General features: G+C 36.3%; 1 protein-coding gene across 1 annotated transcript; it reads right to left on the bottom strand.

Annotated features, from left to right (window-relative positions):
- Positions 1-317: 317 nt before the first annotated feature.
- On the bottom strand, positions 318-24,651 carry rbms2b (RNA binding motif, single stranded interacting protein 2b). Its single transcript, XM_059527928.1, has 14 exons — positions 24,463-24,651; positions 13,817-13,980; positions 9,320-9,378; positions 8,109-8,200; positions 3,515-3,672; positions 3,337-3,416; positions 3,149-3,258; positions 3,013-3,059; positions 2,808-2,901; positions 2,545-2,595; positions 2,357-2,467; positions 1,234-1,314; positions 1,018-1,139; positions 318-832 (listed from the first exon to the last, which is right to left on the bottom strand). Exons 1-13 carry the CDS (start codon positions 24,532-24,534, stop codon positions 1,059-1,061), a joined length of 1,200 nt encoding a protein of 399 aa, XP_059383911.1. The 5' UTR covers positions 24,535-24,651; the 3' UTR covers positions 318-832; positions 1,018-1,058.
- Between the last annotated feature and the right edge of the window lie 172 nt (positions 24,652-24,823).

The following is a 24,823-nucleotide window of genomic DNA, read 5'->3' as shown; positions in this document are numbered from 1 at the left end:
TTGAAATTTTCTTTAAAACAATGATCTTCAAATACAAAAATAAATCTCAACATATAAACAGAGCATAACCTAACTTACAAGATAAAGCAGCATTTTGGAAGAGATAAAAAATGACTATTTTGTGTGGGGATATGAGGTCTTGGTTTCTGAATTCAGTCTTGTCTTGTCTAGACCAACTTGCTCTAAACAATGAGTGCATTTAGTACGCTCTTCGATACAGCACATTTTTCTGCAGATCTATCAAAACAACTTAGCTGCTGGTTTCAGCAGGTTCCTCAGGATTTCCTTAAATCGATATTCAAGAAAAATGCAGCAAGATCTTTGCAAAAACAGTTTTTTTATGTACAAAATTCCTTTTGCAGCAGACAGTTCAAAAGCAGTGAACAAAATCTTTGAAGAATTTTACAAAAAGATTCAATCAATTTAAAACGACACATGGTGCTGTAACATCATAGTTGTTTCATTCTGGCTTTGCAGAACGTTTTAGAAAATAAAGTTGCAGAAAAATATTTCTCAAAGTGTGTTGGAGTGTGTTGGAGTGTGTGTGTGTGCATGTGAGTCTTTGTGTTTAAAAAAAAAAGCTTACTTTGCTTTTTGTGAACTTTTATGACGTCTTGTAGTCATAGCTTTCTCCCTCCAAGACTTTCATTTACTAAAATAGGTTTAGCTTCATTATCGGTTGGCCTTCTCCAAGAAAAAAAAAATAAAGTCACAAAAATGTCTGCATTCTTCCATTGGAAAGAGACACGCTTCTCAGTTCCTTTTCACAATGTCCGTTTGTTTTTATGTCAAGAGAGGGGTTTCAGTATCCTCCATCACTCCTATGAATGTACTAAAATAAGAGAAAGATAGATATTAGAGGAGGAAAAGAAGCTTATAACATGAGTTACTCATCCATCTAGTTCAGAAGAACTGATTTGATCATTTTTTGGATACAGAAGATATGCCAATACAACATCATGAACATATTTTCTTATGGATGAATGTTGTTTTCAAGATATCTTTTCTATTACAGACCACAAGATTTCCGAAGCAACAGGAAGTAGCCCGCCTCCTCTTCACTTGCCATGCTGGTAGGAGTATGTTGTGTGGTCTGTGGGTGTCTCTATGGCAACCTGCTGCTGTTGGACGCTATTTTCCTGCAGTGGCATGAGGTCAACATTACTGACAACACATCACAGTCAATCAGGCTTTGAAACACTAGGAATAATTCAGCATGCAAGGGTTTGGTACCTCGGCTGTAACGCTTGAAGGAGGCACTTGGGCATATTGTGGTATGTAGGTCCCTTGCATAGCTGTGTTTGCAGGCATATACTGAGGACATATGGACACATGTTGACAAATGTGTGATATTCACAGATATAGTGTACATTAGACAAATATACTAGACGGATGAACTTCTTGCTCATATGGTTATTCATAATTCTTGTAATTCCATATATAACAATTTCTATCAAAACTAGGGCTGCACGATATTGTTAAAAACTGACAGGAATCATTTGTTCTTCTGTGATGTATATTGCACAATGAAAAAATTATGGAATTTTCAGCGGATGATTTTAATAGCTAGATTTGGATTTTGGAATCAATCATTCTTTAATGATTGGGATGATTTGAAATAAAGTTGGGTCTGCATACAAAATAACATTTTGATAATAAAATTTTAATTTGAGAATTTTTTGAGTGTGAATCATTCTTTTAGGCTGAACAATTCGGGGAAAAAATACAAATATATAATTTAATTTAATTTAATTAATTTAATTTTCATAGTCCCTATAATCACTGTTTTTGTATATTTTATAGTACACTGTAAAAATACAATGCTAACAGTTATGTCTCAATTTCTTTTCATTTTCAAACCTAAATCTGTCCAACTGTTCTTATTTGCACTGCATATTTTGCAATATTGAATTTATATTCTTATATCGTGCAGCCCTAAAACTAACACAAATATTAAAAACTGAAACCAAACTGACATTTTCATGACACCAAAACATAAGATAAAATATAATTGCAATAAAATTCAAATACAATTACACATTTTTGATACATGGTAATATTATAAAACCTGTCACCAGAAATGAAAGGCAGTTAAGTATTTAAAATGCTAACAGTTAGCATATGAATTCTGGTAGCCCCAAAATACTGAAACTAAAATAAAAATGTAATAATGTGAAACTAGAAAACAAAACAAAAAATACAAATAAAATTAACAATGAAAACCAAAACTAAATAGAATAGACAAATAGAAAAAACTAAAAACTAATTTACTGCCAGTCGTAAAATATTAGACTAAGACATTATTTGTTTCAAGACATTTGTAATGAATTTTCTGTGGGATCTGTGGGGGACGTACCGTGCCTGTGCTGCCCAGGGTTAGATGGCTGAGCTGCTGTGTGAGAGGCCCTATTATAGTAGTGGGATGGATGGTCATGGTGTTGTCCACTGTGGGCGTGAGGACGGTACCCTGCGCACAGAAAAGAAAGAAAGTTAGACGAGCAAAAGTGCTTTAGGAAAAAGAGCAGTGCTTTTACTGCAACTTACAGCGGGCTGCATGAGGTAAGACTGGTGATGTATCCAGGAGGGATTGTGTACCTGACATCAAAACGAGACACATTTTAAACTTCGATTTGTGTTGCTACTCTATATGATTCAGATCTATTTAAACCTAATAAGCTAGAAAGAATGTCAAGATTTGTCCATAAACAAGAACTTAAATTCCTCATATATAATAACTGTACATGTTCAAAAGAGTTGAAATATTGAGCAGTAGTATGACTCTTGCTAAACAAATGGCTTCTCTGTACCTGGTAGGTGGATACAGGTGAGTGCATGTAGGGAGAGAGAGAAGTCTGAGCGATAATTCTGTTAGGAGCGATGCTGTAGGAAGGAGAGTAAAACCTGCAGGGGGCGACAAACACATCTGTTTTTTAAGAAAGCGCTGTAGCCATGCAGCGTCATAATTAAAAGCACAATGTACAACATTTCTCGAGTAATAATTTCTGAACCCACCCATTTTGTAAAGCAGGAGTAGGGTCATATGTTAGCGTCATCCCGCCCTGTATGTGTGAGAGAACGAGAGAGTGACAGTTGAATTAAAACTTGTGATTGAAATCAACATGAAAAAAAAAAAAAGCAGATCTCTCACAGTCTCGCCCTCTCTCTGCCACTGCCGCCCATTCTGGTGATATTTCCCCTGATTCTGACGTTTTTTCTGTCCCCCATCCGCAAATTTACACAGCAAGGGTTCTGTAGACACTTCATGAAAACATATCACTCATTATTTATTTGTCATAACCATCTGGTCAATATGAAAAACAAAAACAAATGTAGTACCTGGAACTCCGGGAGGAGTCTTGATGTATTTGCCGTTGAAATGTTGAATGATAGCCTCACATTTTTCAGTCGATTCCATCCTGACATAGAGTAATTGCAAATGCATTATTAATGGAATATTGTGATGATAATATGATGATAATGTCAGGTTCTATGTATGAGAGCTGGTCAGGCGTACCTGGCGAAACCAACCCCGCGGCTGGTGCCGTTTGCGTCGCGTAAGATGCGTGTGGAGATGACCTGGCTGAAGGGCTTGAGCATGCTCTCTAGCTCCTGCTCATCCATAGACAGAGGCAGATTAGACATGTACAGATTGGTGGGGTCCTGTTCTTGTTGCTGCATCGAGAAGAGAGAAACAAATGTGTTAAACATTGAATAGGAAATCATCTCTATTGTAAACTGTTAAATTATTTTCAGTAATTGGAACTATATTTTTATTTGTGTGTGTGTGTGTGTGTGTAAGCAAAGCAAAAAACAAAAAGAAACTAATAAAACTAAAAGAAAACTGAAAGGAAAACAATAAATATAGAGCCCTTGTGAAAGTGCGTATAAATAATACGCCAAGTAAAAACAAACACTTGTGGTATTTATTCACAAAAATGGACTTTGGCATGCATATGATATGCACGTGTTCGGTGTACGGTGCATATAATATGCAGTTTTCATGTACATATGATACGCATCTACCCCACAACCCTAATCCTGCCCATTGCGTAGCATATACACACCAAAATCGTTTTTTGCGTATCAATACCACACGTTTTTTTTTTTATTTGGCGTACTATTTATACACACTTTCATGAGATTGATTAATATTTTCAACTTAAAGAATTAATTTGTCCAAAAATAGCAATTCTGTCATAATTTCTGCAAATAAATGCAGCCTTGGTGAGCATAAGAGACTTCTCTCAAAAATTAAGAACTCTTAAATTATTTCCAACTTTTGGCCACCAGTGAAAACAGAAGCTAATTTTTCGCCATATTTGTCTCTTACCTTTGCATAATTATAATGGAGTTTTAAACCTCAACATGTTTTTTAGTGAAATTTGTCAAAATGACCGTTTTCAAGGCCAGTACTGAGTCAGCTCATTACCATATAAACACCTAATTAGCTTCATTTGAAGCTGCAGGGATGACAGCAAATATGCATAGAGTACAAAGTGACACCTTTCTAACCTCAAATTAATAGATACACAAACCTGTGCTTGCATGTCTTCTATAGATTACCCAATTCCTGCAAGAGGCATGAGCAGAAGGTTTTATCTTAGGATCTCAAAACCCCTAATCATATTATACGGCTCAAATTAATTTAGTTCATTATCATTGAAGCAAGAGTTGTGTGTTAACTTGTCTAAACAAATCAGAAAGACAGTAAAGATGCTGCAAGACAGCAAACCTCCAATTCACCCACTGCTGATTTGCATATTCTTCACTTTGGTGTGCAGATGAGATTAAAACATGAGCTGTAAATGCATTACCAGTTCATCTCATCACCATGAATAATGAATTTCTAATTGCAGTGTCTTGCGATGAAGGTGATTTTTTTATTGATCTAATTTTTCCAGAGAGTGAATGGGACGAGAAAAATCCACGACAATTGCCTCAACAGACTCTTAAATATAATATATATAATGTAATTAAGACGGGTGCTTCGTAATGTTCTTGTGTGGAGGGGTTGCCCTTTTTATGCTGATCTACAGATTAAAAAGGCAAATCTCACAAAATCTTTCAAGAATATGTTCAGGTCACATTTACTGCAAAATTAAAGAGAAAATAATTTAATTGAATCCTGTTTTTTGTTGCACTTTTTTATTGTGACATACATTTGTTTGCACATTTTAGGCACAATAATTTCTCTTATACTGCAATGCAAAAATATATCAGTGCTATTACTGTAATGCAAATAAATTAATAACATGCTTATTTTTTGTAGTCCCTTAATGATTTAAATAAAAAACTGTATCAAAAATACTAGCTTGTCATTACTGTATATGTATACTTCTTATACAGATATAATAGACATTCATTTTTCATGTACTGTGTGTATGTATATATATATATATTAGGGGTGTAACGGTTCGTGTATTCGTACCGGACCGTTTCGGTACAGGGCTTTCGGTACGGTGCACGTGTGTACCGAATGATCGAATGCAATATTTTGTGTGCGAAACATAGGTATATTTTATTATGTGATATTGGTTTGAGACAGAGTATTTTATTTAGTGGAGAACTTTGCAGCAGTGTTTTATTTCTTATTCTTTTTTTATTATATATATATATATATATATATATATATATATATATATATATATATATATATATATATATATATATAATTATATTTTATTAAAAAGTGTTTAAAAAAGTTTATAGTAATAAACAACCTGCAGTTTAATGTTTACAATTCTTTACCTTACTGTACCGAAAATGAACCGAACCGTGACTTTAAAACCGAGGTACTTACCGAACCGTGATTTTTGCATACCGTTACACCCCTAATATATATATATATATAAATATAAAATGTATAATATAATATGTATATAAGTGTAATGGCAATTGTGAATGTGATTTTTTTGAGCAAAATCATATTTTAATCTTGATTTGTTACAGTAATTGCTTTTCGGGAATAATAATTGTCATTTTAGTAACATTAAAATCAAATAAAATATAACAATAAAACCATTTTAATTTAAATAATTTTGCAGTTAAACAAATCTTAATTTAAATAAAATAATAATAATTAAAATAAAATATAACTAAATATAAGTTGAACTTAAAATTATTATGTTCATGAATAATTAATAATCATGGAAATAATATTACAGCCCCCCCCAAACAACACAAAAAATCTTAATAATAATAATTATAGAATAATATTACAAATAAAAATAAGTTTTATTTATTGAAAATGTAAAGTCATTATTTAATTATTTTATTTTGCTGTAAAATATGATCTGGACATTTTTTTGTGAGATTAACCCAAATATTCATCATAAATTTAGGACAGGAGAAGAGCTGGCCAGCAGGGCCACCACAGGGAGGGTGTGCAGCACTACCAGCCAAGCTGCTCAGACAGTGACTCAGCCATGGGTGAGAGAGAAAACACACAGGCTCTTTGTAGAGCTGGAGCACCACGCAGGAGCAGCGGCGGGACAAATACTCCTCAGGCACGCACTTTGAACTGCTCTCAGTGGCAGACCTCCATGAGTCTAGTGCAGACACCAGCTCCATTTTCACAGCTCAACACCCACAGACAGCCCAAGTGTGCTAAAATAATCAGTGATTGGTGGCATTTACTTTCAACATCAGATAGTTTCTCATTGAATCAGTTATACAATATAAGTCAAGAGAAAAAAAAACAATGTTATGAAAGATTCATATTTCAAATAAATGCTGTTCTTTTGAACTTTATATTAATACAGAAAAATGTATTACGGTTTCCACAACAAATATTAAGCAACAACTGTTTTCAACATTGATAATAATAAGAAATGTTTCTTGAGTACCAGATCAGCATATTAAGCCGCGTTTCCACAGCAGGAACTTTACCCAGGAACTAGGGACTTTGGGTTGGTACTCAGTGGCTGCATCCGAAAACTCAGGCAGGTGACTTGCTGCCTCGCTGCCGTTTCAGGCAATGACTTTGCAGGCAGCGTTTTTGGACGAAGGAACCTCATGAAACTGATTTTGGACAGGCTTCTGAGGCAGAGTAACGGTTTAATGATCTACAGCAAAATATAGAGAGCTTTGGTGATAACTAAGTGGATATTTAATTACTGCTATATTGATTTGCTGATCAGAAACATACATTTACACACAAACTGACCACCGACTGCAACTTTCAACTTTCAAACTCTCGAATAATGTAATGCACAGGATTGTGGGATATCAAAGGCAGCAAAGGATACATCTATGCTGCCTTCAAAAATCGGCCAGAATAAGGCATCTCAGGAGACAGGAAGTGAAGCTAACACTGAATTCGGACGTGCCTTGATGCCTTACGACCTTGGAATGCGTCCTTCGAAGGCAGCATTTTTCAGTTTTTTGGATGCAGCCGGTGTGTTCCACCCTAGGAACCAGGAACTAAATAAAGTTCCGGGTGAAAAAATGTCCCTCAGAAAGTCCCTGCTGGCGAGGTAGTACTTTTTCAAAATTCCGGAACTTTCGGGGGCGGGACTTGGGAGCTAAACATCCTGATTGGTTGAGTTCACGCAGCGTTGTGATTTCAACCACCGTTTATTCTGATCATTTTCATAAAGACAGCGCCTAATTAAAAATGTGTTTTGTCGATTTCTGAGACGGTGAGCTCCACGCGACCAGCGAGAACTCAGTCCTCATGTATCCGCCGAGAGCAGCCTCACCTCGGCTAGACCTTCTGATATGTGTCGCTGGCTTTGATGTCTCTTTGGTAGTTAAACATAAAATATAATTCGTTTTGGGCAACAACAATTAAATTGTTGTTGCTAAAGTCAGCTTCTTTAGTCTAAATTCATGAAATTTTTTTGTCAATTTTATTGTCTACTAGCTGAAAATCAGTGAGGAAAGTAATATCATACATTTCCTCATCATGCTGTATGAAATCTGCGCCAATGTTGAATACTTTGGTTTAGGGGTTTGTTCAAATCCCAAAATGAAGTATGTATGAGCTATAGTAATAATAGTAATGCTAGTGTTTAGAATTCGTTTGAAGCCTTTTCAATGTGGCATACAAGGTTCACAGCAAGTAAGAGCCGTTAAGGGACAGGGTGTTTAGTTCCTCTGTCTCTTACCTTTGCCATCTGAGCCTGAACTCCACTGGTCTTTAGTGCAGTCACTGCTTTCTGTGCAGAGGCCGGACTGTCGAAATCCACAAAGCCATAGCCTGGACACACACACACACACACACACACAGAGAGAGGATCAGTGATCACTGCTTAGAGTTTAGTTGTTAAGCCAATAGCGTTCCCTATCACTCCTCTGCACCTTAGCTCACACTGGTAGTCTCTCCTGCATGAGAAAAGAGCTATCAGACCAAGTTAGCTATACACTCTTACACACAAAGACACAAATGTAACAGCATTGGTCCACTTGACAGATGTAGGGTTATGCAATACCAATCTCATTCCTGGTACATCAGCACACATTTGCTAGAGATAAAATAGATGAAGTATATTTAAAGAGCGCTCACGGGTTAAAAGGAACAGTTCACTCACAATGTCTTTCAAAACATGTATCACTTTCTTTCTTCCGTGAAGCGCAAAAGCAGATGTTTAGAGGATGTCCAAGATGCTCTTCTATATACAAAAATGACCCACTGCAGTAATGTGAGTTTTGATAGGAAAATCATTTTATTTGGATTTTTCATTTTGTAATGATTTATATTATTTTGTAAAATATATTATTAATCAAATAAATATTAATATTTAATATCAGTATAAAATAACAGTAATATTACATAAAATATGTAAGATTAAAAATAAAATGAATAATTTGATTAAATTAATATTTACAGAATTAATATTTAATAGAAAAAAATAAAGTACTGGATAAAGGTTTTATTGAAAATATCAAACTTAAAATATTTATTTATAAATAATAACTGTCATAAAATAATATGACAATCACCAAAAAAGTTATAATAAAAATAATAAAAAATTTTAATAAAAAAAAAATTTAAAAGGAGATGTTTAGAAGAATATCCAAGCTGCTCTTTTCGCTACAATAAATGTGAATGGCGACCACAGCTTTCGCAAGATTTTCTGTCTTTAAAAAAATATTATTTTTCATAATATTTGGAATATTGAGCAGACATTGTATGGAATATTTTTATGATACAACAATCTGCATGTTTACAGTTTTTTTTTTTTTTGTCTGTCATTTTTGGAGTTTGACGGCTCATCTCAATTTAAGAAACAGAAAAGCGAATTATTTAAAGTTTCACTTTATCTTACATTTTTGGTGAACTATTCCATTAAATATGAAATTCTACAGCACATCTTACCTTTACACTTGTTGGTGGTCTTGTCAAGAATGGCCTTAGTAGACACTATTTTTCCATAGCTGTGCAATACAAAACACAAAAAGAAACATTTGGGTTAATTGAACAGATAAACACCTTAAACAGCTTTTAAGCAGCTTAATAATGATAAATCAATCCAAACTCATAAGACTTGATGTTTATCTGATATTTTATGAGGTCAAACACAGTTTGAAAGAGCCAAAGTAATCGAAGCCAGAGGAGGCACAAAACCCCATAAATGAAGGGCACCAGCACTGCCCCGTTCACAATGTGCCACTCAATGGGCCCCCATTTCCAGAAATCATTTGCATTAAATCTTCATGAGGGTGCCGGCATGGAGGAGAAGCCCTGATCAAATGGTAATGCTCTTTGAATAATGGATTCCATACCATGTTCATGCTGCCTTGCATGGGAAAAGGGATTTGCACAGCATGATACAGCTGTAGAGCTGTAGGTTTGTGTACACGACTGTGGATTACTGGAGGCTTGCAGGTGTTTGAGGGATGGTGAGGGGGAGGAAGGTTTTCTCGATCCAGGCATGTGCTTGAAGTGTAACCTGAGAGTTCTCCTCGTCAGCCCAGCACAGCTCTGGCTGAGATCCACAACAATCAACCTACAATGCCCTCCACCGCACTCCTCACCTGGGTCCTACTGCCTGCACACACAACCTCACACTGATGTTCACAGCTCAACTAAACCTATATAATGCAATAATTATAGTATAGATTAAAGTAATATTGGAAAATCACAGTAGTTTGTTTTTTATTCATTTGACCTTTAAAAGTAGTTAATGCAGGACGAGGAATGGAACAAAACACAGGTGTTTTGAGACATGCTTTTAAAAGTTTTGAATTTCACAAGACATCTTCAATCTCTAAGTCAAATATATCGGTCTACCGTATGTTTTTATAAAAACATAAAAAACAGAACAGATGGCAACCCAATGTACTGCCAAAATTGTTTATTGTACAAATGTAACAACAACAACATAAAAAAGAAAAAAAATGTCATACATAATACCATGATTTAGCACTTCTCTGGTGTCTGCGGCTATTTCGTTCAATCAAGCCACAACATACTGTAAGCCTATTTATTTTTCCATCCTAAATATTCATGACTGCATGGTTAATTGCATTTTATTATTTGCATCTAGTTTTGTTTTTCCCTGATGTCACTATCAGTGCAGCCCAGGGGTGGACGGACAGTTAGTCTTGTGTGAGATCCAACCCAGAGTCATGGTCAAGCACTATATGAGATGAGCTGCAGATATTAGTGTAGCAAAAAAAAAAAAAAACTAGTACTCATATTGACCCTGTCGAAGTTTTCTTGTATATTAAAGAAATATCATTCTCGCATTTGCATTCTCGGCTGTTGGTCTGAAGTGCTGATATTGAGAACAACAGCACTCTTGCTTGTGATAATCCTTAAATATATCAGAAATCGTTTTTTCACTGTTCTTGCTTGAGATATCCACAGCATTGACTTTGTAAAAGAAGCTGTAGAGTTCTGAAACCATTTGCTTTGTGATCTGCTCTCTCGCTTTCTATAAAGGTAACAGGAATTACTTGAGCAAACATCTCCCCCGCAGACAGCTTCTTTGCTAAGAAACACCTGATATATTTGACACTTATCAGTGATGCACGGGTTTATCCGATTGGGTCATTTGAATTACCTTTGTAATTTATATAGTACTAGACACAATTGAGAAATACATAGGCATACACTTTATTGGCTGAATAACTTGCTTGAATAGAGTGACCACCTGTCCCGCTTTGTTGTACTGTACAGCAATTTTACCCTTTGTCCTACCTCACGCAAATTGAGCATCTGTCCCGCTTTTTCATTCGACCCTGCCTAATAAATACACGGATACGTCCATAGGCGTACTGTTAACTTATGTCCAATAGTTCAGAGGAGAGCAATAAAAGCGTTAGTCGATAGGCTGAGTCGTACGTCAATCAAACTGTTGACTGGTGCACGAACGCCTCCTCAACAATCTCAAATTGGAGAGCGCACGCTGTTCGGTCGGGTTAGGCAGCTGTGGCCACGAAAAAGAGAAGATGCACTTTTAAAAGCGAATGGACCGCTACATAGCCTACTCTTGGTTAAGACCAGTAGATGGCAAAGCAGAGAGAGCTTTTTGCATTTTATGCAAAAGCAGTTTTTCAGTGGGACATGGAGGAGAATACGACGTGAAGCGACATGGTGCATGTGAGTACCACAGAAAAAAAGCACATCATCAAGAAACATGCAAATCAGTTCAATCGTTTTACAATAAACCAAATGACCCACAGGCTGACAAAGTTTGGGCAGCAGAAGTGACGAGCATTTATCATGCCGTACATCACAGACATATATATCGCTCGACTGACTGCAGTAAGTTAGCCCCAGTAATCTTTCCAGATTCTGAAATGGCTAAGAAAAAAGCTGTAGAAACTTTGGGTGATATTTTGGGACAGGTAGTGTCTTAATCTTTTAGTCGGTGGGTTTAAAAAGAAATATAGGTAATATATTACAGAAAGCTTGAAATGTCTACTTTTAAATGAAAATATTAAGTCCAAAATAAATAGGCTACTCTCTGATTATGTAATCTATATGAAATGTGCATTTCTCTCTGGTGTTCATGGCGAGTCCGCATCGTCAACTTCATCTTTGCAGTGACACAGAAAACACCAGTTTATTACTAAACAATTAAATGTCTCCTTGCTAATTTAAACACATTCATAATCATTACTTTAACCGGTTCTTTGTGGCAAGCCTTATGTGTGCGGTCATAACGCTTATTTTGCTGCAGGCTATAGTCTATTTAAGTAATTAAATTAATATAAAGGGGCGATGCATTTACTACTATTAAGAAATGCGGGTCAGGAAGCGGGTTGGGTACAATATTTTCTTTTTCTTTTTTTGCAGTCCGAGTTGCGGGCGGGTTAGTTGAAAACATCGGTCGGGTGCGGGTTGTTTATACATTGACCCGCGCATCACTGGCTCTTATCTTTCGCTCTCTCAGCCTCTCTTTCTCACACTCCCCCAAATCTCTCGTTCTCTCTCACAGCTTCTCCCCACCCCCATCACCAACAACTTTTCGTCTCCTCTGCCTCCCAGCTGTTGCCCTTGTTTGTTTTACCCTTTCCCCCTGGGCTCAGAGTTTCCTGTAGGGCTGGGCAGCCTCATCTCAGCCGTTTCTTCCAGAGAGGGCCTCGATCTCCAGTATTTTATTTCTATGTGCATGTTCTTTCTACGCCATCTTAAATATATGAGCAGTTTGTCCAAAAATGGAATATATATTTCAATGAAGCTTAAGAAAACACATCACAGTTGTATTGGCCAAAATAAATGACATCAAACTGGGCATCAAAGACATTGAGTTGTTCACTTTAATTAAATATACTAATTTAAAATATAAACATTATAAGCTAATACATTTAGATTTGCAATTAGTGTTTTTTATTATAACATATATATATATATATATATATATATATATATATATATATATATATATATATATATATATATATATATATATATATATATATATGTTTATATAAACTAATATATATATATATTAGCTTTTTTAAATGAATTAAATACATTTTTTAATAGTAACCACTAGTAATCAACAGTTACCACTGCATTGCAGTTATAGATTTATAAACTCTGGAAAACTAAAATCAAGCCATTTTAAATTGACTTACTGATGAAGGAAATCAAATCAAACCTCTAAAACACAAAGTCAAATAGAAATGAACGAAAGTGTTGTTAACAGGTTAGAGAATTAGATGAAAACAACTATTTTTAAACCTAAAATATATTTTTTGGGGAGATCTAGGTGGGAGAAGCCGAAGCCAAAATCTCTCTCTTCCTTACTTTTATCAACCCTAAAAAGGAAGTGCAGGGAAAGAGCGGGGAGGGGGAACCGTCGTGCCTAGCTGTTGGAAACACTGCAGTCGGTTATCAATAAAGAGCTCTGTTGAATTTGTCATAACATTCCACCAAAACATCTTCTAACATGAAAGCACAGATCTGATTATGACAAAGTGATATGAGATTTATTTCAAAAGATGAATTCCCGATGTACCAACAAAAACACACGGAATGAGAACCAATACCAAGATGAAGAACGAGCACCCCTCAGGCGTCATACCAAAAATGTTATAAAATATCGAAAAAGTCTCATGAATAGAAATGTGTGATTTACACGACGTCCACTAAATCAAGATTCTGTATAGGCTTATCCAAAAACACTTCATGTTGAAATGAAAGTGAATTATCAGCCAGCAGTGCATTTCTAACCTCATCATAAAGGGTCAAATCAGGACGCTCAAAGTCTGAGATTTTCTCTCCCACACACTCCTGTTTTTTAATGCATTTTCTGCTCTTATTACACACCTTCTCCAACTGCTGATGATGAACCTGACTTTACTTGTCTCCGCCATTTCTAATCCTAAATTCATTTCCATGTGAAACAAGGACACTCACGGTTGACAGAGCTTGACCAGGTCCTGGTCTGTGGTTCCTGGATGGAGACCACGGATGTACAGGTTGGTTTTGCTCAGGTGGTCTCCACTGCTTCCATTACTGCTGCTGGTGGTGGTGTTGGGACTGGGCGGCGCCATCTGCTGGGTGGAGGACGCATACGCCTGCTGTGAAAACAGAGATAAGACGAGAGACAATACATTGATATTAGATTAAAATTCCTAAGAGCTTTCCTTTAATTTTCCTTGGAAATGCGCTCTTGATTTATGTGGAAGTCTTGCCACACGCAGAGCAAAACACTCAAATATCAAAACGATGCTGCTGCAACATGAATATAACCTTTAAAAATTAGTTCACTAAGAAATTGTGTAATTATTACTGACCCTGATGTCATTTCAAACCCATGTTCTGTTTTTTTTTCTCTCCATGGAACAGAAAGGGATATTTCCATGCTACAACGAAACAAAAATTAACAAAAACCGACCATTAAAAATAGTTGTGTGCTATATTCTAAATATAGTCTTCTTGAAGCCATCCAAAATCTTTGTGTGGAAAAACTGAACCAAATGTTATACATTATTTGCTGTTAATTCCCTTCAAACGAACTTAGAAGTCATTTTGACTGGATCATTGAAACAGTAACTGGCTGTGTCCTAAATCTCATACTCTTCAGGTACTTAGGTACATCTTTTGAATAAATAATTATGTTGTGACCGTTAAACAAGTATGTGTTGTTTGAATGATACATTGTCATTATCATCTGACCTATTAGCATCAGTTGTGTCACCTCACTGCCATTAACAACGCCTAAAGTCCTGTAAAGTGTCCATCTGATGCACACTTTGTCCAAAATAGTAGTCATCCGAATACTTTTCACCTACTAAATCAGACATACTGTTCTTTTCACATACAGTTTATTGCCTCCTATATAGGGAAGTATGCGATTTCAGATACAATAACAAGCAGATTTTGAGACAGAAAATGCCTGTGATTGTTGTTGTGTCCAAAGCCTGGGGCTTTCCCTCTCCTGAGAGGTTCTGTTAGTTTTCTAATTAACTCCTCATCAGTCAGAGGGGCAGACGAGGATGAAGTATTTAATTAGCCAAGCCTGTGAAATCAAATCAGCCAGGGAACAATGGCTCGGTTTAATAAATTCTACTAGTTCATTGGTTTGGCTGAGATTGTTGGAAAAAGAGGAGCAGGGCACATCCAGAAGTGCTTGTACTAATGTTATGTCATATATAGGGCTCTTGACTTTGAGCCGGTTGAACTTAGTTATAGAAGCCTGTCTAATTGAGATCTGAGCTTGTTAGCGTTGAGAGCTAATCCCTCTCATGTGCTGGGTGAAATCAGAAAGCACTGTCTCATTAGGACTGCTCTACTCGGCTAACTCTGCCTCTGCATGGGAAAACAGATGACTGAACCACTGCCCCCCACTAAGCCCATCTGCCCTGAAACGCTGTTCAAGGTCAAGCAGAGCCGCACACCTAACTACACCAGTTTTCCCCACACAAACACTACATGTTAAAAATAACAAACCTCCCTATGACATCAATCCAGATAGAGGTGTTGTTTGAATCATGCCGTTTTCCAATTTTCACTTAACTAAAAATGTGTTTCTATAAAGTGCTTATGTGCATTTATTTTTAAATCTTTATGTTTAGCTTATATATATATATATATATATATATATATATATATATATATATATATATATATATATATATATATATGTATATGTGTGTAATGTATAAAGAGAGAGAGATACAACTATAATGTTACAAAAGATTTTAGATGCTGCTTTTGCATTTTCTGTTCATCCAAGAATCCTGAGAATAAAATGCATCACCGTTTATATAAACAATCTTAAGTAGCAAAACTGTTTTCAACATCAACGACATTGAAGAATGGCTGCTGAAAATTCAGCTTAGTCATCACAGGAATAAATTATTACACTTTGAAATGTATTCAAATAGACATGTTATTTTAAATGGTGATAATATTTCACAATATTTTTACAGTATTTTTTAATCAAATAAATGCAGCCTTGGTGTGAATAAGAGACTTCTTTCAAAAACATTAATTAAACCTTACCAACCCTAAACGTTTGAAAGGAAATATTATAGAAATATAAGGAAGGTTTTGTCAGGTTTAGCTCCATTCCACAGAAAATTGTGTTCCCAAACTATGCAAAAAGGTGTTTTCAAAGTTGTAAATAAAACAGACTATTGGAGCTTGTTTTACAAGAAAAAAGCTACTACTTCAATCTTTCTACTTCAAAATTAAATTTGGAATAAAATGTCCTAGTTACTTGCCATTTCCTTTCAAATTGAGTGGAAATTGTTTAAACGCCAATTTTTGTTTATTCAGTGTGCACATTAAATGTACTTTAAATTGACAAGACAAGCAATATTACAAACATATGTGCAATTGTAGAATTGGTCACTATATGCTTGCATTCTGGGAATAAAAAGTAGCTAGCTATGTATTTTAAGTTCTGATTAACTAAGTTTGCGTGCCTTGTGTTCTCCTCACGACTTCTCATGACCCATATGGACTCTACACAAACAAATCCCATTCGCGTACATCTGTTAAACCTGCAGCTTTAATTCTTGTTCATGTGATATATTAGGTGAAGGCATTCCTCAGAGTCCACAACCCCACTGACAGTATGCATCATGCATCACGACCATCCTCACTGCTCTGTTTACTTCAGATTGTGCTCAATGTATCTCAATGCAGAACAAATCCTTGTCAACATCTACTCAATACCAGCAAACCTGCCCTTGAAACCTGAGAGTCCTCCCTTATTTGCACTTGAGGACAGCACTGCAGTGGAACCGGCTTTAGTCCGCCTCTTCATTTCCATAGATATGCGCAGTGTGGTAATGAGAGCCTGGCGGGGTTTGCACCTCTCCTGATTACTCCATTGCAGTGCCACTAGGGCAGGCTCTTGGGAAGGCTTGCAGAAATAGAGGTCACAGGAGGCAGAACGCAGCTCTGAAGGGTTAGCAGTGATCTGGCTCTAAAGAGCTGGTACCAGGTGTGACTGTGGATGAAAATAAATGGTCTGTCTATCATTCCAACCTGCATAGGTTACAATATTGTGATGCACGCTTTTGGTTTTGCTGGGAATATGGATGTTTAATGACCTACCAGGACATAATGCAGACTTCCAAAGCAAGTGTAAATAACTTGCTATATAAAAGAGCTATATGGACAATGGCAATCATTTTGTTTTTTAAAAAAAAAGAATAAAACAAAGTTAAAGGGGCATTTATGATTATTTTTTCATTTTCAATTTCTGAAAATAAATAATATATAATAAAATACCATATCATATATAGATGTCTGGGTCGATGCAATAATGTTCAGTATTTTTAGTGTGTAGTTAGTCAAATTACACTGGTTTTAAAAATTGTATTAGAATCTAGATTTTGATCGTTTACATTTTTATATGAATATTTTTAGAATATATGAATATAATTTCTAAAACAATATTACTATTTTTACAAAAACATTTTTATTTATTATTTAAAAAATATTATTTATATTTTGTGATCGCAGTCAAATATTTGTAACTCAATTTAATAATTCCAATGTAATCAATTCTAAAAATACATAATATACCAAATCATATATAGATATCTGGGCCACAATGCAATAACATTTTGATTATTTTTAAGGTGTAGTTATTCAAACTTCTCTGTGGGGTGAGAAATAGTTTAGATTAGATTTATGTTAGAGTCAGACTGTGTTTGCCTAATAATACAATGCATAATGCAAAAAGGATTTGTTAATAAAATATTTGCATGAGAATATTGAGACAATATTATTTGATAAAATATTCTTCAGAATACTTTGTCCCTCAGTCCAATGTCCTCAGAGAAATATAAAGAGCTTTGGTTTCTAAATCACATATATGGTGTTTCTTGAGACATATGCAATTTTTCACTCAAGCATCGTTCACTGGATTAAAGTTGAGGAGGAGGGGAACAGCAGAAAAAAATCCCTCAGTTGCTCAGTTCTCCACCCTTTTCAAGTTAGGATTTAATCTTGGTCAGGTATTTTCTGAGATTCTCTGTCTGTATATCTTTTGGCTAATCAAAAATGTCAAACTATAACTCTTAGTAGAAAATTAAGAGAAAGAAAAAAGCGTAGCCACAGCCAGTAAACCAGGATCCACGCACAATGTTTGAGACAGGAATTCCAGGAATTCCAAGTCATTTATCTCTGAGCAATCTGCATCCCTGCCAAGAGTGCAGGAAGGAGGGGAATGACTCTTCTTCTAGGCTGCTTGGTTTTCAAAACTGTGTCTTTCAGCAGTGATCCGTCCCCTTGAAGGAGAATTTGGAAGTAAGTGCATGTGAGTGAACACACATTTCTGTAGTGGTTCCAACAGAAAGGAATCTTCAGCATGCATTACTGAGTGATTCAAATATTTCTGTAGAATCATATAATCTGAAGAAAACCATACAATGTTACAATTTACAAATGTTAAGTCAAAGTTTGCAGTTTAGTGTTTTTAATTAGTACATTAATCTATTCTTGAATATGGTTTTGCATCATATACTTTCATTTTCCAGTGTTGAAACTTAAACTATAAGTATAGGCAATACTAATATGAATTATATTAATATTTCAAGAATGTATTTTTTATTTATGTATATAATTTAATACATATTTTAATATCTGAATATTTTAATAATATATTTTTTATATTTAAATATTTAGAAAGAAATATTAGTTATTTTGTTTTTGGACCAGTGAATATGTGTTTTTTTTAAACATATTGTTGAGCTTTGTTAATATTATGCAACTGGCATATACTGGGTTTGATGTTTTTGAAGCATAATAATCTCTTTTAGTATCCACAGTCGGCTCTCATTGTTCCTTTCTATACTGTACATCTCAAAGCTCTCAACTGTATATTCCAAAACTGAGTGATTTGCATAAAAAGGGTGTTTTTCATTACCTGAAAGGTCACAGAATATTTAGAAGACTCTAATGAGCTTCAAATATTCATAATGTGTAAAGTGATTTGCAACATTTTGCCGCCCCACAGAGCCATTCTCCAGTGGATTTTATTCTGCCAGAGCTGACAGCAGTTGGGTGAGTCAGTGCAGCAGTGCTTAGCAGACCTGCAGGGCTTAGGAAGCCTAAGTTTGGGGCACTTAAGGAGGAAATTAGAGACCAGTGGCTGCACACTCTCACCATCCTGAAATTCTGATAAAGTTAACGTCCCCTGATAACTTGTAGGCACACAGGCTGTGGAAATAATGTTTCAAATTACATTTTCTGCAGAGCTTATTCACACCAAGAATAAAAAAAATTATTATCAGATACATATCTTCAGTGTTGGGTAAGTAACTCAAAAAAAGTAATCCACTACAAATTACTAATTACTTCTTTAAAATTGTAATTTGATTACATTACTGATTACTGCATTTAAAAAGTAATCAGATTACTAATTACTTTACTTTCAAGTTTACTTTACTTTTCAAGTTATCAAACCAGAGAAACTAGTTACCGTATTTTCCAGACTATAAGACGTACTTTTTTTCATAGTTTGGTTAGTCCTGCGACTTATAGTCAGGTGCGACTTATTTATCAAAATTAATTTGACATGAACCAAGAGAAAACATTACCGTCTTCAGCCGCGAGAGGGCGCTCTATGCTGCTCAGTGCTCCTGTAGTCTACCCCTGAAAACATATAGCGCCCTATCATGACTGTAGACGGTAATGTTTTCTCTTGGTTTTTGGTTCTAAATAAATGCGACTTATAGTCCAGTGCGACTTATATATATGTTTTTTTCCTCATCATGACGTATTTTTGGACTGATGTGACTTATACTCTGGTGGGTCTTATAGTCCGAAAAATACGGTATTTTATTCATTTAATATTGACTGAAAAAATACATAAGTAGCCTATTATTTTTATAGCCTACACTCCCAAAATCTACAAAACATTTGTGTGTGTGTGTAAAATAAAGAAAACAAATAGGGTGCGCTATCTGCAATTCAGTCTCCAAATCTCCACATTACCTCTGTATACAAAGAAAGATTCAAGCTCATTTCGGAAGCATCTGTAGTACAAGAACTGTAATCAAATTACATAAATTGAAAATGTAACGCATTACTTTACTGCGTTAAAAGTAATTAGATTACAGAAAAAAGTAATTAGATTACAGAAACGCGTTATCCCCAACTCTGCATATCTTACATTAAAACATGCGAAGTTGCATTGCTAGAATTATTATCTTGCATTTAGGGTTAAAAATCATTATGGTCTGGGTCAGATTGATCCTGACTTTAGATTCATTAAGATTTAAATCACAGTATATATTTAAAAATTGGTAAAAGCAAAACATTATAAACATTAATGCTTCCCACACATTACTTATATTAAAAAGTGGCAGAGAACCTGACATAACAAAATAAACCAAATAATTATTTTATTTCAGGTCTGCGCAACTGCCAACATAATAATAATAATATAAACATCATAATAGAAATTCTGCAAGCAAACACTCCACAAAACAGTGGAATGTCAACACTTTGCAATCACGTTGTAAATTTCAAGAATAAAATCATACTTTTAGCAACTCAAAAATCATAATGGGTCAAAATGACCTACAATATAAGCATGCAAATGAGAGTGCTTTTGGTTCGGCTTCTCATTCCATTCTTTATATAAATATACCTTTACTCTCACACATAGTTGGTTCATCTTCCTCCTGGCCCACTCATTAACTATGATTCCAATTACCCTATTTTAATGCACATTTTGAAGTAGCGCATGAGAAACAAGTGACATAAATGCCAAATTCTGAATAAAAAACCCTTAATTCACAAAAAGTTTTTACGCTCACTTGAGGTGGGCATTTAAAGGTCCCGTTTTTTACACTTTTTTGGAGCTTTGATTGTGTTTACAGTGTGCAATATAACATGTGTTCATGTTTCGCGTGTAAAAAAACACAGTATTTTTCACACAATTCACCTATCTGTATACCGCTGTTTTCACTGTCATAAAACCAGGCTGATGTCTTCCTTGTTCTATAAAGTCCCTCCTTCAGAAACACGTAATGAGTTCTGATTGGGCCAGCGGTTCCTCTGTTGTGATTCGACACAACACAGGCTGCTCTCCTGGAAACACGATTGGACTAGTTTTGAGAAGCAAGTGGGCAGGAGCATGTGCTGGAGATGTACATATAGTCACAGGAGCGTTTTTACTGACGAGATGCGCATGAAAATCGCATTCGTTTTTTTGCACAGCCCTAACATCTAGTTAACAAAGCTAAACAGCGTTGCCCTTTGTGTAATAAGTTACAGAAACTGTTAAACACACCAACTTAAATAATAAAATACACTTACCGGTTGTGGTCCATATATTATGGCCTTCTCCAGACAAAGAGGGAACTGCTCCATCTTTCAAGAATAATCTTTGTGCGAATCCGGCATTAAACTGATTGAGAATGAGGAAGTTGTCCTCAGCAAGCTGTCCTCAGCAAAATGTGCTGCACATAGTTTTACACGTGGATTATAATTTTCGGGAACCAAGTTAAACATAAATTGTAACCATTAATCTCCAAGTACAGCGTCCCTGGGAAGCCAAACAAAGGTGATTGGACTCCGAGATGAAAATAACAGCGTTTCGACGACATGGCGACAAACACACTCTCCAAACGCAACTCTTCCTAATTCTCTGTCGGAGCGCAACAAGACCACTTTTTGTGAATTCATGTGGGCGGTGAGTCAAAAAACGGTTCTAGTGACGTCATTACTGCAGGAACTAGAGGGATGTAGTTCAAACGGGTCGTTTTTTGTAGGCGAATTCTGTTAAATAAAATATCTTGCTTGGCATTGAACTTTGAGCTTTAGAATTTTACAGCTATTATTTATACTCTAACAACAACATTACACACTAACTAAAGTTTAAAACATGGGATCAGGAAGAACGGGACCTTTAATAATTTTGTTCTCTTTGACTTGTTGGATGGAAACAATGCTTGTTCGCAAATGTTTCATGTGATATACCAGTTTTGCGCATAAGTTAAACTTGCAACTTTGGATGGAAACCCGGCTATTGAGAGTCACTGCAGAAATACTGTTCTGTAGTTTTATCCACACCTGACATTCTCCCTTTAAATTTTTACATAACTACAGCAACTAAAAATCCATATAGAGTGCTGCCTCAGCTTCACAAAACACTACAGTCAAGACTTGTCCAACATATTTCAAGTGAAACCTGAAGTTGTCCAAACTGGACTTGTCATTCCTCCTTTGGACTTCCATTGGAAGCCATCATACAACAGCCATCATACTCAACAGACAGGGCCGCCTCTGGGCTTTTGGCCAGTGGCCCTACTTAAACCCACTGAATACTTTTTCATCCAGTCCGTTCCAGCAGGTGGAAGTGCAACCTGACATCACCAGGTTATTTTTTTCATTAAAAACAGATGCCCTGAATTCAATTCTGCCCAAAACTGCTTCCAAAAACACCTTATTCACTGCCATCCCTGGGGTGATACATGCCATAATATCTCCATTCCATGGCAATATACAACCTTTCAGTAATGACAAACATGTCCTTATTATGACCAAGGGACATGATGCCCACCTGCCCAACTCAGCTTACTTCCTTTTATGCTACTACCTACACTTCCTCCCCCAGCACTCGCCCGCTGTGCGAGTTATTGAGAAAAGATGCCCCATGGGCTCGGACACCTGCCACCTCAGCGGCAGGGCTGATGGAGGCTCTGCTATCAGGCAACTCAATGCTTTCTAGAGCAGCACTTATAAGTAAGTAGTTGGTTTTGTAAAAATCGAGTCCATGGTTAGCTCTAATAACAAAAGGAAAATGAGGTCAATGAATGTGGTTAAACATGCAACTGTGAATCTCAGTGAATAGCTGTGGTCTTCTCTTATTTCTTCATAAAATGAAAGGTAAAATGAAATCAGCAACCCAGTCTGCTTGAATCTTTGCATTGTTTCTGGATTATTTCGTGAGTATGGGCGTGAAGCTGAAATAACATTTAGAAAGCCAAGCTGGATCAGATAACAGGGTGTATGCTTGTGAAACTGTTAATGAGTAGACAGACCATCATACTCAATGTCAGTGTCAGAAACGGCTTCCCTTTATCTAGTATTTTATAAGTTATCGGGCAATAATTTATAAAACGGTCAACACGTTAACAGTCATTTTATTTCAGTCTATTATGATGAACTTTTTGTAAGGGCATTGAAGATTGCAGATGATAAAGACAGAGTGCTTTGAATAAACTTGCGAAAAAGCGCACCTGATTTATCATGATGTTAAAAAAATATGGTTGACAACTTTAAGTGCATGTCAGTGCAGTATTAATGTCATGTCAGGTAGAGATTTATTAGATTAGTAGTACACAATAACACCACTATATCACTGTGGGTTCAACAGGAACACAATGTTCACAGGTAAAGTAACTTACTTTATGTAGCTAATATTTGCATACATTTGCATACCCAAACTCAACAGCAATTCATTCTTAAGTGAAGAGGAGTGGAGAAGAGGCAAAGTGATGAACCCAATCAGTAAATATGGGAATTGTTAGAAGGATATGATGGTCACAGGCCAATGGGCAAATTTGTCCAAGATGCCGAGGTCACACCTGTACTCTTTTCTAGGGTAAGTCGTGGCCTAATGGTTAGAGAGTTGGACTCGCAATCGAAAGGTTGTGAGTTCGAGTCTCGGGCCGGCAGGAATTGTGGGTGGGGGGAGTGCATGTACAGTTCTCTCTCCACCCTCAATACCACGACTTAGGTGCCCTTGAGCAAGGCATCGAACCCCCAACTGCTCCCCGGGCGCCGCAGCATAAATGGCGGCCCACTGCTCTGGGTGTGTGTTCACAGTGTGTGTGTGTCTGTGTGTGTGTGTTCACTGCTCTGTGTTTGTGCACTTCGGATGGGTTAAATGCAGAGCACGAATTCTGAGTATGGGTCACCATACTTGGCTGAATGTCATGTCACTTTTTTTTAAACTTTTTCACTTTTATTAGTTTATCTCTGAAAGTAACCAACATCAAATGAACAAATTAACCTTTTATTCTCTCTTCTGACCTTTGTCTCTCCGAAAATTAATAGCCCGTGAATCAAAGGCATCCTATGTCATGTTCATTGACTTTCTGTCTCTGCAAAGTCAATCCGAAACCTAAATGTTTCCAGTCATAGTAGTGGGATTTATAGGGGTGGGGCGAATGACTCAACGTAAAACTTGCTTTAACTAATTTTCTTTTTTCCCCATCAAGCAATTTTCCTCATGAATCCCAAATAACAGTCCTCTATTCTGATTTACTTCAAACAATCCACAAGCATCGAGTCCCCATAAATAAGAAGCTGTCCGTGAACATTTCGGACCGCAAGTTCGTACTGTCTTTGAATTCTCAGATGAATCTACATTAAGATGCCTACTTTTTAAATATACTCCACACTCCACAGCGGAGGAAAACCCGGCACGATCGCGCGATGATACACTTCAGTATTTTTATGGTTCCACTTTCAAGGACACTGCAGCTCACACTCATGCAGTTACACACACAAGAGATAACCGACAGAAATCAGCGTTTTCCGCCGTCCCGACCAGCTGACGCCACCACATACGAAAAGGGATTTACCTTTTTACTGGTTCTGCTGGGATAGCCGTTGTATGGGTTGATTCCTATCCTTGGCGGCACAGAGAGTAGCATTTTTTACAGCAGCAGCAGCAGCAGCGCGCGCTGTGTCCGGAGCGCCTAGTACAGCCAAAACAGTCAGCTGACGTCACCGGGGACATTCAGCCTGGAGTCTGTGGAAGAGATCAAGTCTCGCACACACACAGGAAGAAAACAGCAATGGTACACGCTATTCTGTTCTAAATGACATTGAAATATATACTCTCTTATGACAAAGAGTTTTGATTTCATATGAACTGTTTCTGTTTTAAACAAGGATCGTAATGGAGGAAATCAGCTGAAAGACCCATTCTTGAACTTTCTG

This window comes from Carassius carassius, chromosome 37, assembly GCF_963082965.1.
Source record: "Carassius carassius chromosome 37, fCarCar2.1, whole genome shotgun sequence".
NCBI lineage: Eukaryota > Metazoa > Chordata > Actinopteri > Cypriniformes > Cyprinidae > Carassius > Carassius carassius.
The sequence above is the reverse complement of the archived record's forward strand: the minus strand, read 5'-3'. Positions and strand labels throughout refer to the sequence as shown.